Raw genomic sequence first — 18,898 nt, forward strand, 5'->3', positions numbered from 1 at the left:
AACGGCTAAAACATTAGCACTAAAGACTTACACAGAATATATCCCCATAGACATACAAATAACATAATTTAAGTTTGATGAGTTTAACTGCAAAGCAGATAATGCTATTAGAAATTGAAATAAAGTAGAAAAACTTACTTTTTGGCATACAAATTACTTTTTTTCGTGTTAAATTGTTTGTGTTTGACAAAATGTGCTGATTTTTCACATGTGATAGCACAACTGAGTTGGGCATGCACAGGATTAATCACATCATTTGAAACTTAGCCCTGATTGGAGAAATTGGAAGTGTTACAACTGACCCACGTTACAACTATCCCCGGTCTCCCCTACTCTTGAACTAAACTGTCAGATTACAAGCAACACTCTTTGAAAAAGGTCAACTAACACTAAAGAACCAGATGTTTCTGGCTCTTTAGGGTTTATGCTTCTGAAATGGGTAAAATTTGAAGGCAAAAACAATCAGCAGAATTCACATGGGGAGGAAAGACTGATGGATGTTACATGACATAAAGAAATAAAAGAGATCAGAATTTAAAAAGAGGTCATTTAATCAATTCTATGTGTAAAATGCAATGAACATGCTTCAGTTCTGTGCAGCGTGCTAACTCAAAAATGAAACCGTACTCTGTGTACTACTCTAATACTTCTGGATATATACAAGTCCTATGGGGCAGTTTTTTTTTCTCATACATATCCCAGTGTCCAACAAATAACAAGGGTCTAAACTACTAATGATACAGGAGGTTACAGAATCACCAACGTTAAGTACTGTAGCAGAACACAACGCTTGTTAGATATAAATCAAGATAATAGGCTTGTGTTGAAGCAGAGGGCAAACACCAGTTGAGATCAGGGGCTTTCACACTCCAATTAACTCACAAAAACACTCAATAGGAGGAGGAGTGAAATGAGCAAAGGCTGAACCTTTAGAGTTCAGTCTCAGCTGGACTTTAAACCTCATTCACAGTTGAAGTGATTTAAGTAAGGCAGAGATATGTGTTTAAATGTGGGTTTTATCTCACTTTGCACAGATAAGTCGAGGACTGGTGTCTATCATTTTAAGGTGAACCTGAGGATAAAGTCCAACTCTAGCTAGGCACGGGCACTGCAATTCAGTCTCTCAATCCAAACTCAGCTGTCGGCCATTGTGTTTGTGTTTCTGCTGCTTGTCATTCGATCAGAGGAGACAAATACAGAGTGGGAGACGGTTCTGGTACAGACAACACATTTCTACACTGTGTTTCAGGACACAGGTGGCTCTACTTAATGTAAGCGCTTTGATTTTATATTTCTTCAGCACAGTTTTGTATTAGGAGGTGGCCGGGGAGAGGGAGGTCTGGGGTTGTCTGCTTAGGCTGCTGCCCCTGAGACCCGGCCTGGATACGCGGAGGAAAATAGATGGATGGATAGAGTTTTGTATTTGTTACATCAGCTCATATCACTAAAAAAATGCTGTTGGTTTGATCACAGAAAAAGTAAAGGATGAAGTATTTGAGATGCCTGTCGCCAGCAGTGGTTTTGCTGCTGCTTAGTGTGACTGGACTTGACATGGAGCATCTCCAAGCTGAAAACCTAAATCTCCTTTCACCAGATGAGCATAAATTGGTCCTGAACCGTGGAATGAGAGGTATTTATTTATGCAGGCTTTCACTTCCTGTTTGACTTTTCTTTCCTGTCTGTTTCAGTTGTGGATTTGGACAAAAGCTGAACATGATTTGGGAGAATTTTCAAAACACTAGTCTGGAAAATCATTTGATTTTTTTTAAACGCTGAATACATTCATATCTGTGATTATCTGTGAAGATTACTCTTGTGGATGTGAGTTTAATTCCAACCTCTAGATCCAAATCGCTTATTGACTCACTGATGATAAGCATTAGGTCCTCTGAGGTTATTTGTGCATTGTTAAAAGGCAATCTATTAGAAAACTTTTAGAAAAGCAATGTTTTATTGTGCTTACCTGGGAAACATTGAGAAATTATTTTGTACAGAAACATATTTTTTGAATGTGATCAGACAGACGGTCCTTTCACATTCAGAAATGTTGGACAGAATTGTTACCCTGTCCATGTAAAGCAGATCAGCAGACTTTATTCCAAGAGTGTGATTTGTAAGTAAAGGCCTGTCTCACATTGGTTAATATCAATGTTCTTAAGAAAATTATCAGGAGAACAGTGAACAAGAGCAGTGTGCATTGCAAGTGCTGCAAGCAGAAAGCCACGGCTCTCTCAAAGCAACATTTCTGCCTGTCTACAGCTTTCTGTTCACGTAAGGTTGTTGGTAATATTAGAAAGATTATCTTTGAAGAAAAGAAACATGACATCATAAAAATGTTTTCCAAGGCACAATTGAAGGAGTAGGATGGTTTGGACATGTTGTAGTCCATCTGGGCCATGTGTAAATGTATTTAAAGCTATTTATTGCTGCACAACAGCTGCACAATAAACCAGATTCCAAAAGTAGAAGATCTGATATTTTGTCCCTCAAATAAATAAAATGATCATTTTCATAAAGTACTGGATTTTTTATAGACTTTTAGCACTTGTGTTTAAATCTAATCATGCCTTGGGTGGAAAGTAATACAAGGTAAGCAAATTTTCAGACATCACTACAATTCCTGACCTGCATTGTTTGTACCAGACCGCAACTATTCACTGAACACCTGAGGGGTCCTTAAATTAGACATAACCAAATTGTGCATGGATTGGGTTTAAAGAAGTTGTTTGGCAATTTGAAAAACAGTTGGGGGGCGGTTCTGTTTCTCTAAGCTAGACGCTAATGTTAGCAAGCTAGTTAGCTTGGTGTAAAAACTGGGAAAAGCAAACAAAGCTTCTGCGTCTCCTTTTGAAGACTTCAAAACGAATGTGCAGCTGAAAAGCTCACCTACTAGCAGCTTGTAATTTGTTTAAGTTATTTAAATTTCACATTTCAATCACGATAATATTACAGAATTTAGAAAGCTACTCCACTGAGTCGAGGATCAGTACATAAACTTTGTGAAATAACTGTCATTTTCACACGTTAAACCTTTTTGTACTAAATGAAGACAAAACAAATATGTGGTAACTATCAAAAAAGCTGGTAATGGAGTAATAGACTCGATGTGTGATGTATATGATAAACCTGCCTAATTCTTAGCTATAAAGTCATTCTGATTGCCCTGATTGATATGACTGATGTTTAATTGCTCAACAGTGCTGCCCAGAGACTGCTATGAAATGCTGATGGCCTCTTCAGGCCGGGCCAGAGACGGAGTGTACCTGATCCAACCAGGGGACTCCCCCATTGTGGCCTACTGTGCCATGCAGGAGGGAGGCTGGACCGTGGTGCAGCACATTACTGTGAATAGCAGTGTGAATTTTGATTGCACTTGGGCTGAATATAAGAAAGGCTTTGGTTTTATCACTGGAGATCATTGGCTTGGGAATGACTACCTTCATCAGCTTACCCGTGGGCCTGCACGCTATAAACTAGGAATAAAACTTGTGGACCAAGATGCTGTCACAAAGATGGGAGAGTATGATCCATTCCTGGTGGAGGATGAAGCATCAGCTTATAGACTGAGACTGGGGTTGTTTGAGGGAACGACCGTAGACGCTCTGACGCTGGATACAGAGAACTATCTCCATGACAACCAGAAATTCACCACTAAAGACAGAGACAATGATAACTACTTCCAGAACTGTGCCAAACTGGAGTTTCAAGGGGTGCTGGGAGGAGGCTGGTGGTACGACGCCTGCGCCGGCGCCAATCTGAATCGCAGAAATGTCATCTACTGGCAAAAAGACTGCAACAAGGAGCGGCTGTGCAAGTATGCATGGATGATGGTGAGACCTTCTGACACAGTGAAACTGATTCAGAGTGGAGACTGCAAGAAGGATGAGCTATAAGGACGTCATTCCCAGGATTTGTGCCAGATTTGAGTTTTTGTCATTAAACACAACAATGGGTGATATCAGGGATTTTCTTGTAGTGACTACTGGACCTTCTATTGACCACATTTTATTCAAAAATGCATGGACATGATCACAAAATACTGAAAAGAAACAAAAACGCATCACAAACTTGAAATACAGTAAAAAGTCGCAGTACAGATTTAGCTCTAGCTTTGTTTCCATCACACACCAAGTCAGTATACTTGAAGCAAAGCATGTTTTTTAGTTTTGTTTTTTTCTTTCTGAAAATTGCAAGTGCAGACTCCTGGTTTATCACAGTTACCAAGAAGTGTTTCATGGCATTATAGCTTATGACAGATAATAAAAAAAAAATAGCCTGTGCAAGGCATCTTCCATTCAGTGGGTACACAAAGGAGCAGCGCACCAACATATTTTCCACAGTACATTACAAGTTTGCCAGAAATACAGTGATATTGATTTAGCCACAGTAAAACATACTGTAGTTCAATGCTTAATGAAAACGAAAATATCCTGAGAATAAAATGTAATAAAGAGAATTCATAAACAGTGTGAGCTGTTAAATCCTCCACAAAACTTCCAATGTAAACACTGACATTATTAACAAGTTAGTTATTCCCAATCGGTAAACTCAAGTGATCCATTAATGCCTTTTACGCATGATTCCTATAACCGTATTTTGCACTGGGATTTCGCACGACATGAAAATCATAGCAAGTGATGACAAAACAATGAAGCTGACTCTCTACACATTTATTCATTGGACAAATTACAGTGGCACACATTAAAAGGCTTTCATGAACATCAAGTAAGTGTCTTGACTTAACGAGCAAGAGTCCGACATCACGATGAAGCATATTAGCCCTTTTAAATAAAAACAACGACAGCCATTTGGAAATACACCTCATCAGTACAAGCACAATACTTTAAGAATTAAAGAGCTCTGTGTGTCTTGTGACATTTTGGGTATGAGTGCATCAGCTTGACTTTTTAGACTGGAGCAACTTCACGATGGTCTCCATATATCAAAGTGTGCTGCTGTGTAAATCAATGGCGTAAATGTGCTTCAACTTGGAGAAAAATACTGGTTTGTTTTGTATATTTTTGACCCTACATACAGTGTACAAAATATATAATATTCTTCCAGCAGCAATTACCATACACTATAGCAAACCTACTGATTAATGAGCAGCACTATAAGATGTACTAGGCTCTGGATATCTTTTGATATCACCTAATACGTATGCACAAGTTCATAAAGCCAAAGTTATTGGTGCAAACATGTGATTTACAGCCACTGTCTCACAACTTCTTCATGTCATTTTAGAGCTGACCACAGGGTTTTGTCCATACCAGTATAGTTTCTCTTCAATCCTTTTCTTTTTCCACTGGCAGAGTAAGAGCATGCGGAAGGTCTTTTGGAAGGTCTTGTTGCAAAGGGCGTAGCACATGGGATTGACGGTGCTGTTGACGTAGCACAGCCAGTAGCCCAGGTGCCAGAGGGAGACGGGGATGCATTGAGAGCAGAAGGTAGAAATCAGCACCATGATGTTATAAGGAGTCCATGTTAAGATGAAGGCCAGCAGGATGGCGCTGAGAGTTTGAGCTGCCTTTCTTTCCTTGATCAGCACCATCCTTTTTCTCTTGGTGATCTGGCTCTTCAGCGTTGTGTCTATGGGCTTGGACATGGTGGAGGTGGACGGAACGCTCATGGACTCGGCCGAGGAGAATGTTGGCGACGTGATTTTCGTGTCTCCGTTTCTGCTTTGGTGCTCCGTGTGACTTTCCTTGGTCACTGGTTTAAACTTGTAGGACACACACTTGCTGCTCTTCTGGGAGTTGCTTTTGGGTGGCGTCTGAAAGAAACTCTCTTCATCGTAGCTGCTGAGCTGCTCGCTCTCGCTGCATACTCCACTCTTGGTGGCTTTGCAAGCCTGGTTCCCAAAAGAGGTCTGGAAGCCTCCTGGAGACACTGGCCTGTCCTCGTCCTCAGAGGAGGCGTAGCTGTTAAAGGTGGTCAGCTGACCAGCTTTGGACCACTCATCGCTGGTGGTGGCCGCTGATTTGACCGCGTTGCTCCTGGTGGAGGAGGACCACGAGGCCTGGTTCCTGTCTTGTGATGCTGAACTTAGTTTACAGCTAAAACAAGATCTGATGATGGTTTTCTGAGGCTGAGCCACCCCAGACTCTGTAGAACAGTTAATCCCTTGAAGCTCTGCAAGATCTTTGGTCCTCTTTTCTGTCTCCTTGTAGATTCTGCAGTAGAGGATTGTCATGACAGATACAGGGACGTAAAAGGCTGCAATAGCTGTCCCAAAAGTAATTACAGGCTCAGAGAAAAACTGGATTTGGCATTGCCTCTCGGGTACAGTCCTCTTTCCAACAAAGTACTGCCAGCAGAGAATAGGCGGGGCCCACAGAACAAGTGACACTAGCCACGCTAAACCTATCATGATCCCAGCTCGTTTAGGAGTCCGTTTGGCCCTGTAAGTTAGAGGCCTGGTGATGGAGAAATATCTGTCAAAACTGATCACCAGCAGGTTCATGACTGAGGCATTGCTAGCTACGTAGTCCAATGCCAACCACAAGTCACAGGCGAGGTTTCCCAAGGCCCAGTAACCCATCAGTATGTAAGAGGTGTATAGATTCATGGAGAAAACACCTATGATGAGATCTGCAGCTGCCAGACTCAGCAGGTAGTAATTGTTCACTGTCTTCAGCTGGCTGTTGACTTTAAAGGAGACCATTACTAGAACATTCCCCACAATGGTAATGAGGCTGACTATAGCCGAGACAGTTGCAATGGTGATCACCTCCCAGAGACTGTGGGTGACCAGGTGGATATCCATCGTGCTGGTATTTACTGTGGAGTTCATGTTTTCTCCTTCCATGGCCTTCTCCTGGTTATTGGCATCCAAGTATCGCAGGAGTCTTTAATACCAGGTTTGTCATTTCCACTAAGCCCTCCTGAAAAAAAGAAGAAAAGAAGCATTACTCTGTATGTCTGCCACTAGATGGCAGCAGTTCAGTGTACATGAACTATTCAAACCTGGACTTAAATTCATGTTGGGGTGTTAATACTGAGGCTGATATGTTTGTGTCTGTGACAAAATGCAAAAAAGGACAAATGATTTTATCTTGTGTTAAAACTGAAATTCTGAAACAGACAAGTGATGATGGGGATTGTAGTTTTGTTATTCATTCAGCCATTGCAATTTTAGAGAGTGAATATTTTAGTAATCATCCTTCTCTGACAGATATTCACTGCATTTTGAGATTCTTGTTGAGAAACGAATTGTTCGCTCACATACAAATATGTTCTATTTGTAATAACAAGTTTCTTTTACATGTGTAAATAAAACAGTATTTTAAATATCCCTACTCGAAGCGCCTAATATATTTGCTTAAGTAAATAAGTACATTTATTTATAAAGCAATATCAATTTATATCCAACAGAATGGAGCAGACCTATCAAGTGATGATCTATTATTTTTGTGTACTTACTATGTTACACGTTTGCTGCTTGTGATTGGCCCGAGCCTACAAACAATTGTCAGATGCTTGGAAAGGTTGTTGGCGCTACTAGTCACATGCATTGTGTGTAGTCGACATGATTGTCAATTTAACATGTTTTTGGAGGGAGCGTTAATCTGCTGGAAGATGTTTAATTTATACATATATTATATATCATTTCACAGATCCAGTATAGGTAGTAATTGCCTGCATACACTTGAGACTTGCTGTCAGCTTATTTGCATGTATCAGTCTGTTGTCATTTTTAGGATGGACCGCATTTAATTAGCAAGTAGGCAAACCTGATGTTTGATCATTAGCTTGGTTTCTCCTGCTAATGCATTTTCTTGGATGTAGGGGGGAAAGTAGCATATGAATGCAGGGACAGTAAGTGACCACTACAGCTATTAATTCACAACTGATCACAGTGAAAAATCGCACATGCACATGGAAGCTCACAACATACAGGGTTCCTCCCTCTCAGGTTAGACCAGGTGAAAATGTTCTTCTGTGCTGGAAACTACAGTTAATAGCGAGTGTGAGGCTATCCACCCAAAGCCCGTAGGAAATGGCTATGGCTTGATGCCTCGTCTATCATGGAGTACAAACACATCTGTGCGGTCTTGCACTGACTTTGATCAGTTTGAAATCTACTGAAGCAAGATTAAATCCTGTGAAACTGAATATATTTGCATATACAACTGATACAGATTCATACCCATTCATGTAGACTATTTGTTTATATATAAATGCTACTTGGCTGTGAGGCACTAGTTTTTCTCTTGTTTCTACGAGTTAATAGGCTGTCGTTCCCTCTATCTTTCTAGAGCGGTCAGTCTTCCCTCAGGAAATGCTGCAGCCAACTGGGCACCACGGCACTGGTATTTTCATCCCTGCCACTTGGTCTGCTTAAAATTAGGAAATCGCCATGTTACAGCCCAGCATCTGTGTCCTGTGTACGACCTTCCGAACTCTAAAACTTTATGTTCAAATTCACACTTATTCTGTTCGACTGAAAATAATACAGCTACGGCATATGGTGAATCTACCATCGGGGAGGTGCAGATGCTCTGAGACTCTCAGTGCAGAGCAACAATGAACTCAGTGCAGATAACCTCCATGTGGGTAGCAGCAAATGCAGCCTCAGGCTGTCAGCCAGAGTACTGGCACACATGTAGGTACAGACAGCTTTACATATTACCCTCTCAGCCAGCCTGTTCCAAAACACAGGCACAGCTAGGACAGCAGTCAGTGTTGTGGAACTGGGTTTCAGACACGTATACAAGCATTTATGTTTTAGCTGACTAAGCCTGGACTAAAAGACTACTTTCATTTACTAAGTAAATAACCAAATGTAGATATCTAACAGTATCCCAAATGGTAACCTTAGTTTAGGCACAAAAAATTGTTTAAATCTTTGAATCTAAAGTCGTTAAACTCCAGTTTACTTAAAATGACTTTGTCAGAGTTATTTTGAGATTATTTTGTGATCCTGAAAATGCTGCTGGAGTCTGAGCTCGGGTAAAAGGAAACTTTCTCTTAACGTCACGCTCAGGTGGATAACTCCTCCAGAAAGAGATGTATCGCTGTCCGCAATGTAATTCTCTGGATATAATCACAACCTCACTTGAGAAATAACGTTCTTATTCACAGGCATTTCTTGGACAGTGCCAGGTAAGCAGGAGTGCCAGTGGTAGCCTGAGGCCCGCACAAATAACATTACAGTGACGGTGCGACAGTTGGAGTCCTCCGGCAGGACTTCAAATGTCCCTCATCTTGTTATAGAATAGCATTTCATATCACATTACTCGAATCCCTGCATCATTACCCTGCTTTGAATAAACTATTTACAAATTTCAAATATGGGCGGCATGCTGTGGTTGGCGCTGTCGCCTCAGAGCAAGAGGGTTCAAACCCACCGGCCAGCTGGGGCCCTTGTGTGTGGAGACTACATGCTCTCCCTGAGCTTGAGTGGGTTCTCTTCTAGTACTCTGGTTTCCTCCCGAAGTCCAAAGACATTACCCACTCCCATAACAAGCCTCAAGCTGAGAGAGTTTTTGCCATCACCATCTTAGTGTTTTTAATCTTGATGTGATGAGTGACCAGTGACTCCTGTGAAACTGAGGATTAACGACTTCAGTCACAAATCTTAATAATTCACATTTCTGACTCTTGTAATCAAAATCAACCTAAAGTTCTAGTGATTTCAACCTATGACTAGTAATTTAATCCATAAAGTCAACATGAAATTATTTATTGAGATTATAGAGCAAGGTGCCTCTTGGACTTCAATATAACCAGAAGTCTTTGGAAACCAGAGTGTTCCCCTGTGGGCCATTTAAAATAATGTAGGTTAATGGAATTTCTTTGTTGGCTTCCTTTTTTAGACCTTTTATAGCATCAATCAACTATCAGTAGCCAATATACTAAGACTGGAGACACTAACATGCTAAAATAAGACACTGAATTGACGATGGACTTTGCAGCTAGTGTGATCCCATCAAAAGATGGATCAATTTGTCAATGTTCATTGCACAAACTAATGGCAGCCTCAGTTAACATCTTCCAGATAACATCATGTTAGTGTCAATGTAGCACGACAAAAGTAACATGTTGAATAGCATCACTGTCATTTGGAGTCCATATTCACTCCCTGTTGGTTTCTTTTTATGGTCTGCTAAACACAAAGTAATTCTGCTGCTCAAACTTCCAACACGTTCACAAGCTAGGTATTAACTAAGCCCCGTTCATAGACTGTAAAAACAGCACATATGTTGCCACCTTGATGCCATGCGTCCTTTTGTAAAGTCCTGTTAAGTCTTTAAGTGCTTCCAATGTTGGCATCTTGGAGTTTTGAAGCCAGGTGTCAAACAGTCAGAGCTTTCCAATCACAAGGTAGGCCTGACCTAAAGTATACACTGTTTCATCATCTATTTTACTGTAAATGGAAGTGCTTTGGGAAAATCAATATTACAACTTGTCACGACACAAAAAGCTGGCAACTGAGACCACGAACTAATCAGACTTCTATATTCAGTCATGGTATCGGGCACCGACCCTTAATTCTAAGGGTTCAGATATCAGGATATGATAAAAAATTATCTGGTTCTGAGCTGGTCTTAAAATTAGGCAAATATAACCTCAGATAAACAACAACATATGACATATTATACCATGTAATTATTTATTCAACAAAGACTAAAACGAAAAATGAAAAACGAACTATATCCCATGATTAAATAGCTTGTTGAATCACTTTTAGCCACAATAACTTGGAGTTTTTGTGTTCTGTGTGACTGTAACAGTCTCTCACATCATTGTGGAGGAATTTTGGCCATCTGTTCTATACAGCGATGCTTCATTTCATTGAGGCATTTGTTTATGCACAGTTCTCTGAAGGTCCTTGCTTAACTCTAGACTGTCTGGACTTTAACCATTGCAATATCTTGATTCTTTTGTTTTTCAGCCATTCTATTGGAGATTTGCTGGTTGTAGGTGGTCTCTCCTGACTCATTTTTGGCACGCTTTGGATGGCCTCTCACTTGTCTCTAAAATACTTTGGTATACACAGGTGTTCATAGTTAACTGCAAGGTACCCAGGTCCAGTCCCTGCAAAACAACACCAAATCATCACCCCTCAAACCCTCCGCCACTCGGACACTATGAGCTGATATGCTGTGTTTCATGTTCACCAAATGTGGCACTTTGCATTATGGCCAAACATCTCCACTGTTGGGGTCTTTGAGCCACATCACTTTGGGGTGGCAGTTATTCAGGAGGCAGAGCAGGTCCCCCAGGAATCAGACGTTTGGTCGTTCACTCCCTGACTGCTCCAGTCTGTAGGCAAAATATCCTTGAGCAAAATATTAACCCTAAGTTAGATGCATCCATAAGAGTGTGAATGTTAGAAAACACTTAAGCATAGAAAAAGGTGCCAGAAGTCTTAGTTTGTTCAGAAACAACTTTGCAAGTCATGCTAACTCATGCTGCCATGTTCTTTTTAGAGAAAAGAGGCTTTCTTTTGGCAAACCTTGTAAACAAGCCGTACTTCTTCAGACTTTTTCTAGTTGTACTGTCAGGAACTTTAACATTTAACATGCTAACTGAAGCCTGTAGGGTGTGAGATGTAGCCTTTGGGAGGTTTTTTGCAATTTCTCTGAGCATTGCACAGTCTGACCTTGGCGTGTGCTGTGACGTCCACTCGTGGAAAGTTGGCAACTGTCTTGATTGTTTTTCACTTGTGAATAATCTTTCTCTCTGTCGAATGACAGACTTCCAGTTGGTTCTAAATGACCTTATACTCATATCCAGACTGATGTTGTTGCTGACGTCTTTCCTTCTTGCAAATTCTGTTAACACATCTGACCAGCAAACTGCCAAAATCTCTTCTTTTATAGAGGTGCTCACAATTTCTGATGATCAGTTAATCAAGTGTATTTAATAAGCAGTACCTGGCTGCTACTTACCCTCTTAACTCCTATGGAAACAGTAAGGCTGTACTGAGTTTTTCATAAGGTCTCTGTGCATTTTAGCTAAATTTCCTCTAAAAAGGTTAATCTAAGGTTGTATTTACCCAATTTTCATCCGCCAAGGGCCAGATGATTTTTATTATGTCCTGATCCGTGAAACCTTATGAGAGAAAGAGGGCGCACTTTTACCATGACTAACTGGAAGTCGTTTTGGGTACTTTTAGCTTCTTGCAGAAGAATGCGGGTTTAAGACGCTTCTCTCATGGCTTACTTTTTAATCCTGCAAACAATATCCAATCTATGGTCACATCTTCTATTTTGTTTCCCATTTCTTCCTGAAACAGCCGTGTGTTTTTGCCACAAATGATGGTAAGTGAGAGTATAAATGTTAAATTTACTAGTGGACACCCTAACGGTTGGTTGAAGCTATAAAGCTGAGCAGCGCTGCCCATAGCTAATAAATCTTTATTAATCACTATGAGAGGCACACACTCTTTCCACATAGTCATCTGATACATTTTTTATTACAATGGTCATAGGCTATTTAATGTGGCCTGGAAAATATTACCCTCTCTAACCATAACAGCTTTGGCAGTCTTGCGTGAACATGTTTGCTGAGCCCAGATAAGTCAGGTACACTCTCAAAATGCACAGGCGTGGACTATTTCTTAGCTGTCTTTGGTTTTTCTGTTAGTTTTTCCAATTTTGTGATGCAAGCAATGTGATTACCCTTTTTCAGAAAAGAATGAATTAATGATGATAGGTGCACAGAGATATTTCTGACTCACTGATGACTGATGTGTTCTAGGCTTACAGGCACACACACAAAGAATAGACTTGTTCTGCTGCTTGACCTCAAGTGGTAGAACAAGTCAAGCCCGCTAATAGCTTCTAAATCGAAGCAGGAAGCATTTTAATGGTACACTCAGAACTCAGACTGTGGAGTAAACATGGCCTCTGCCTCACTATAAATAGTGAATATCGTCTGTTGTGTCCTGTTTTTGGAGCTTTTTATGGATGAAGCTTGTTATCAAATGTGACGTACACTGGGGAGTAGGCAAGTTTTGTGACCCCGTGACACAGGGGAGGTTTGAAAAATGTTTGATTTGAACTTACAAAAAGCTTTTAAATTATGGTTTTAAACAAGAGGAGAAAAGAGTGCATCAGCTCCAAACAGTGGTGCAAAGAAATCGTGTTGCTCTTGCCAAGGAAACTGAGTCTCCCTTATTAATTATACATACTAAGGCTATCAGACCATTCTCTCAAATATTGTGTTGGTATGCATAAGTAATGGTCATTGATCCAGTGATTAACAGAGTGAGTCCGCACAGGTAGCACAAATCTGGTCGAAGGCTGGCTTCCTGCAGGTCCTCTGGCACCTCGCCATCAGGGCTCCTGTGCAGCAGCCTCATACACTGCCCCCACCGAGCCTCCTAGTCACAGGTAACCTTTCTTTACATTGTCCTTTGGTGGAAACACAAATGCACAGCACAGCGAAAAGCACAAACTCAAATAGCGCGTGTGTGGCATTAGTAAAAGGGAAAGGACATGAGAGTGATCATCAGAAGGAAGAGAAAGCAACACAGAGACAAGTCAAGGGAAAGCAAACAGAGGCAACCATACTGTAGGGCATGCATCTGCATGATGGGCGATGTGCAAATCAGCCCAGAGCTGATGGTTTGCAGTCAGCTCACTGGACTATTGCTAAGAGCTCTCGATTCTGGAAGAGGAGGGTGGCTCTACGATATTGCTTGAATCACGTTTGTGCCACTGACGGGGAAAGAACAAATAAAAATATTCACATTAAGAACTGCTGCCAAGCACAGATATTTAAGCATTAGCGGTAAAAGGATGATTGTGTAGGATAAAATCAGCTAAAGGAAAAGATCAAAATACGAGTTTTGCTGCTTAACAGTTTTGTTTTTCAAACCAGCACAAGTTAAATTACAGCTTTCCTCCCGTGAGAAATGAGGACCACGATCGTTAGGCGAATATTGTGATGTGCATAGATTTGGCAGCTACTGGAGGGAATAAAACAATAACAGTGAGTACTGTTTTATGAGTGACTACAACATTTCATTAAGACCCCATCATTTGGATAATGATCTGGCTCATTTGAATTCTTGTGTGAAGAATTTGCTAAATATCGTTTGTGCCTCTGGGTTTTCTGATGTTTGTTCCCAACTCGCCCCATTTCCTCTGCGCTGATATTACTTTTGTCTGCACAACAAAAGATATTGGAAGAACCAAGCAGCTGAGGGAGGAACACATGTGAGACTGCACACCATTACATGGATGATGGCAGGTTTCTTTATGGTACATCTGAGCATGAAAACTCCCAAGTTGAAAACGTGAAATGTTTCACCATAAAATCCTAATTTTACTAATATAATAGTGGATGTTTCTGGTGGTAAAACAGACTACTCGTCCATAACATTGCCATTACTGTTCCATGGTAACTGCTTCCAGGATTTTTCTCAAGAGCACGAGCACCTCTCAACGTTTGTTGTAACACCTCACAAGGTCTGTGGGGACAGGAAGGACTCGTTAAAATCACGCTTCACTGCTTAATCCTTCTCTGTTTTGTCATTTCCAGTTAATCAGAGAGGGGAAGGGAAGAAAAGAGCTTTAGCTTTTGAAGGAAAAGATCGATTGGCTTTGTGGAAGTGAATCAAAATGCCTTTTTTTCTTTCTTTGCTTGTTTAATTCAACTAAAGAAGATGAATTAAACATTTTAGAAGTGTGCAGAAGAAAATCAAATATATGCGCTATTATCAGATGTTTTAAGACGAGGCTAAAGACGGTGATTGGAGGGCTGGAGAGGAGATGGTGTGGGGTAGAAATATGATTGTGCAATAAAACAGCACAACTACAGACAGATTAAGCGTCTACATAAAAATGTGTGTAGGTTATCAAAGCATTCAGGAATCTAAAATTAAAACTCCAAAGCAATTAAGGAGAAAATAATTAAGATATGTGAAGAGTCAAGGCTTTATTGACTTAGCAATAATTAGGAGCAGCAACTTTTTTAAAACAACTGACATATGGCTAATAGATGCACATATAATGTAGTGTATGGTGCTTTTCTGGACAGCATGTCTGCCTGAAGAATAAATGTACACATCTTTTTGGGAGCTCTGCTGCATTCATTAAGGTAAAAGGCTACATTAAAAAAACATGCCGAGACCTCTCAGACATGCACTTGTGCACACATGATGCTATTTCCTCTTGAATCCAGGTCATGCCTTTGTGCATTAATCAGAAAGGGCATGATTCTCAGGAGACTGTGAAACAAACCACTGATGTAAAGGGGGGGAAAAAGAGGAATACTCACAGTTGACTTTCATCAGATCTCACAGTCTTCTGTTTAAGGGAAGACTGTGTCTCCTGGTGAGAGCAAAGTTCATTTTTAATCCCTTTGTTTTGCTTGGGAAGTCTTTCTCCTCAAGTATGGTGCTGAGGAACAGGCTCACAACACAGTTGGAGAGAGGATTGTGGTGGATGAGAAATCCTGCTGACTTGACCCTTGCGTGCCGGAGGGGTCTTGGGGAAAAGTGTGAACGCAGAGGCTCAGGAGAAAGCTGACGGAGAGTGGGAGGAGGAGGGTGGGTACCGGAAGATTTCGGTCATCCCTGCTCAAGAGGCGCAGCGTACGGCATCACATTATTCTCAGCTGTCCAAAGCGGTCTGGTCTGTCCAGATGAGACAAGTATCCTTAAAGTTGCAAGGGATCCTTCCTCTGGCATTAATAAATTAAATAAGAATCTAAGCCAGAGCCAAAGAATAAAAGCAGGAGAGAAGTTTCCCTGCTTGTCTGAGCTGAGTGGAAACGGTGCTGCCTCTCAGTCAAGTTGAAGCAGAATGTCACTGAGAGCCAGTCTGATGCCTGAGCCAAGTCACTGCCATTGCCACACTGCTGCTGCTGCTGCTGCTGTTGGAACTACACAGACACAGATGTAGCTGACGCTAGCAAACTGGGAGGAGAAATTCCCATAGGGCTGGATGGTTCATCACGTTTCGGGACAGTGAGCATGCAGCTTAGCCCACAAAGTGTGAGAAGAAGAAAAGAAAAGGGGGGGAGGAGGTTGCCGGGTGGATTGAAGGGGTCCGTTTTGGAAGGTGTGGGTGTGGGAGGGAGAGCACGAGAGGGAGTGCGTGTGTGGAGGTGGCGGCGAGGGTGGTGTTTAGTCAGACCAATTGAACCAAACGTTGTTACTGTGTGGCTACATGTGTCACACGAACCATTAATTACCTCCAATGGCATGTCCTTTGTCTGTGTTTTACAGAAGTGCAATAAGAGACAGTGACCCTGGTTATCGCTGCTCCCGGCTCTCTCACTGTTTGAACAGCACTGAGGCTGAAGCAGTGTGGCTATCAGCAAACTCATCTGCAGAACATAAAACACCACTGCTGCCTTTGTGCTCACTTGGGAGAGTACTGCCATGGCTGGGCCAGATAAGCAGACTACTAAAGTGACAGATGTTTTTTTTTTTTGTTTTTTTTACCAGCACCCTTGTGTGTGAGATTGTGTCTATGCGTGTGTGGCTATTAGGGAATTATTTGCTTGGGATTAGCAAACTGGTGGATGGGTGTACAGTCGAGATGCTTTAATCCGGATAAAGGGTGCCTATCAGTCCCATGAGCTCCAATCAGATCACCAGAGAGATACACCAATAAAATCAAGTTGCTGCCAATGTGTTACTTTGAACAGTAGAAAATAGCACATTTTTTCCTTATCTAGTTCATCTGTAATCTGCATATTGATTAGCTTGCAGGAGAAAATTGACTCACCTTGCGAGTCAGCACCCTGCTTGGAAACATGCAGATAAGGACAAAATTACTATTAGAAATGTAAAGTTTCTGTCAAAAATTTCCTTTACTTTTTTAATATATATATATATATATATATATATATATATGTATATATATATATATATATATATATATATGTATATATATATATATATATTTATTTTTTTAAACACCCAGCACGCCCCTGCGGGCGGTTTATCCTTCAAGCTCGGGTCCTCTACCAGAGGCCTGGGAGCTTGAGGGTCCTGCGCAGTATCTTAGCTGTTCCCAGGACTGCGCTCTTCTGGACAGAGATCTCCGATGTTGTTCCCGGGATCTGCTGGAGCCACTCGCCTAGCTTGGGAGTCACCGCACCTAGTGCTCCGATTACCACGGGGACCACCGTTACCTTCACCCTCCACATCCTCTCGAGCTCTTCTCTGAGCCCTTGGTATTTCTCCAGCTTCTCGTGTTCCTTCTTCCTGATATTGCTGTCATTGGGAACCGCTACATCGATCACTACGGCCGTCTTCTTCTGTTTGTCTACCACCACTATGTCCGGTTGGTTAGCCACCACCATTTTGTCCGTCTGTATCTGGAAGTCCCACAGGATCTTAGCTCGGTCATTCTCCACCACCCTTGGGGGCATCTCCCATTTTGACCTCGGGACTTCCAGGTTATACTCGGCACAGATGTTCCTGTACACTATGCCGGCCACTTGGTTATGGCGTTCCATGTATGCCTTGCCTGCTAGCATCTTGCACCCTGCTGTTATGTGCTGGATTGTCTCTGGGGCATCTTTACACAGCCTGCACCTGGGGTCTTGCCTGGTGTGATAGACCCCAGCCTCTATGGATCTTGTGCTCAGAGCTTGTTCTTGTGCTGCCATGATTAGTGCCTCTGTGCTGTCTTTCAGTCCAGCTTTGTCCAGCCACTGGTAGGATTTCTGGATATCAGCCACCTCCTCTATCTGCCGGTGGTACATACCGTGCAGGGGCCTGTCCTTCCATGATGGTTCCTCGTCTCCCTCCTCTTTCTTGGGTTTCTGCTGCCTGAGGTATTCACTGAGCACTCGGTCAGTTGGGGCCATCTTCCCAATGTATTCTTGGATGTTCGTTGTCTCATCCTGGACTGTGGTGCTGACACTCACCAGTCCCCGGCCCCCTTCCTTCCGCTTAGCGTACAGCCTCAGGGTGCTGGACTTGGGGTGAAACCCTCCATGCATGGTCAGGAGCTTTCTTGTCTTTATGTCAGTGGCTTCTATCTCCTCCTTTGGCCAGCCTATTACCCCAGCAGGGTACCTGATCACGGGCAGGGCGTACGTGTTGATGGCCCGGATCTTGTTCTTACCATTCAGCTGACTCCTCAGGACTTGCCTGACCCTCTGCAGGTACTTGGTGGTTGCAGCCTTTCTAGCGGCCTCTTCATGGTTCCCATTTGCCTGCGGGATCCCCAGGTACTTGTAACTGTCCTCTATGTCTGCAATGTTGCCTTCTGGTAGTTCAATCCCCTCAGTTCTGACTACCTTCCCTCTCTTTGTTACCATCCGACTACACTTCTCCAGTCCGAACGACATTCCAATGTCATTGCTGTATAGCCTGGTAGTGTGGATCAGTGAATCGATGTCTCGTTCACTCTTGGCATACAGCTTGATGTCATCCATGTACAGGAGGTGGCTGACAACTGCTCCGTTCCGTAGTCGGTATCCATAGCCAGTCTTGTTAATGATCTCACTGAGGGGGTTCAGGCCTATGCAGAACAGCAGTGGGGACAGAGCATCTCCTTGGTAGATCCCGCACTTGATGGTGACTTGTGCTATGGGCTTGGAGTTGGCCTCTAGTGTTGTACGCCACATCCCCATTGAGTTCCTGATGAAGGTTCTTAGGGTCCCATTGATCTTGTACAATTCTAGGCATTCCAGTATCCAGCTGTGGGGCATTGAGTCATAGGCCTTCTTGTAATCAATCCAGGCAGTGCACAGGTTGGTCAGTCTGGTCTTGCAGTCTCGGCTGATTGTTCTGTCTACCAGTAGCTGGTGTTTTGCGCCTCTGGTATTCTTGCCAATCCCTTTCTGTGTCCCGCTCATGTATTGACCCATGTGCCTGTTCATCTTAGCCGATATGATGCCTGACAGGAGCTTCCATGTAGTACTGAGGCAGGTTATTGGTCGGTAGTTGGAGGGGACCGGTCCCTTCTTGGGGTCCTTG

General features: G+C 42.3%; 2 protein-coding genes across 2 annotated transcripts; one reads left to right on the plus strand and one right to left on the minus strand.

The window, feature by feature from the left end:
• Positions 1 to 944: 944 nt before the first annotated feature.
• LOC113012424 (fibrinogen-like protein 1-like protein) lies at positions 945 to 4,466 on the plus strand. The gene is made up of 3 exons (XM_026152636.2): positions 945 to 1,271; positions 1,474 to 1,630; positions 3,199 to 4,466. Exons 2-3 carry the CDS (start codon positions 1,486 to 1,488, stop codon positions 3,891 to 3,893), a joined length of 840 nt encoding a protein of 279 aa, XP_026008421.2. The 5' UTR covers positions 945 to 1,271; positions 1,474 to 1,485; the 3' UTR covers positions 3,894 to 4,466.
• Positions 3,990 to 15,766, minus strand: chrm5a (cholinergic receptor, muscarinic 5a). The gene is made up of 2 exons (XM_026152632.2): positions 15,235 to 15,766; positions 3,990 to 6,884 (listed from the first exon to the last, which is right to left on the minus strand). The coding sequence occupies exon 2, from the start codon at positions 6,806 to 6,808 to the stop codon at positions 5,231 to 5,233; it is 1,578 nt and encodes a 525-aa protein (XP_026008417.1). The 5' UTR covers positions 6,809 to 6,884; positions 15,235 to 15,766; the 3' UTR covers positions 3,990 to 5,230.
• Between the last annotated feature and the right edge of the window lie 3,132 nt (positions 15,767 to 18,898).

The sequence above is a fragment of the Astatotilapia calliptera genome, chromosome 19, assembly GCF_964374335.1.
Source record: "Astatotilapia calliptera chromosome 19, fAstCal68.1, whole genome shotgun sequence".
In the NCBI taxonomy this organism is placed as follows: Eukaryota; Metazoa; Chordata; class Actinopteri; order Cichliformes; family Cichlidae; genus Astatotilapia; species Astatotilapia calliptera.

Bases quoted from the DNA above. Each gene is read 5' to 3' on its own strand.
- LOC113012424 (XM_026152636.2), top strand. From the start codon at position 1,486: ATGAAGTATTTGAGATGCCTGTCGCCAGCAGTGGTTTTGCTGCTGCTT. The intron at 1,631-3,198 runs GTATTTATTTAT...ATTGCTCAACAG, and splicing joins CCTGAACCGTGGAATGAGAG to TGCTGCCCAGAGACTGCTAT.
- chrm5a (XM_026152632.2), bottom strand. From the start codon at position 6,808: ATGGAAGGAGAAAACATGAACTCCACAGTAAATACCAGCACGATGGAT.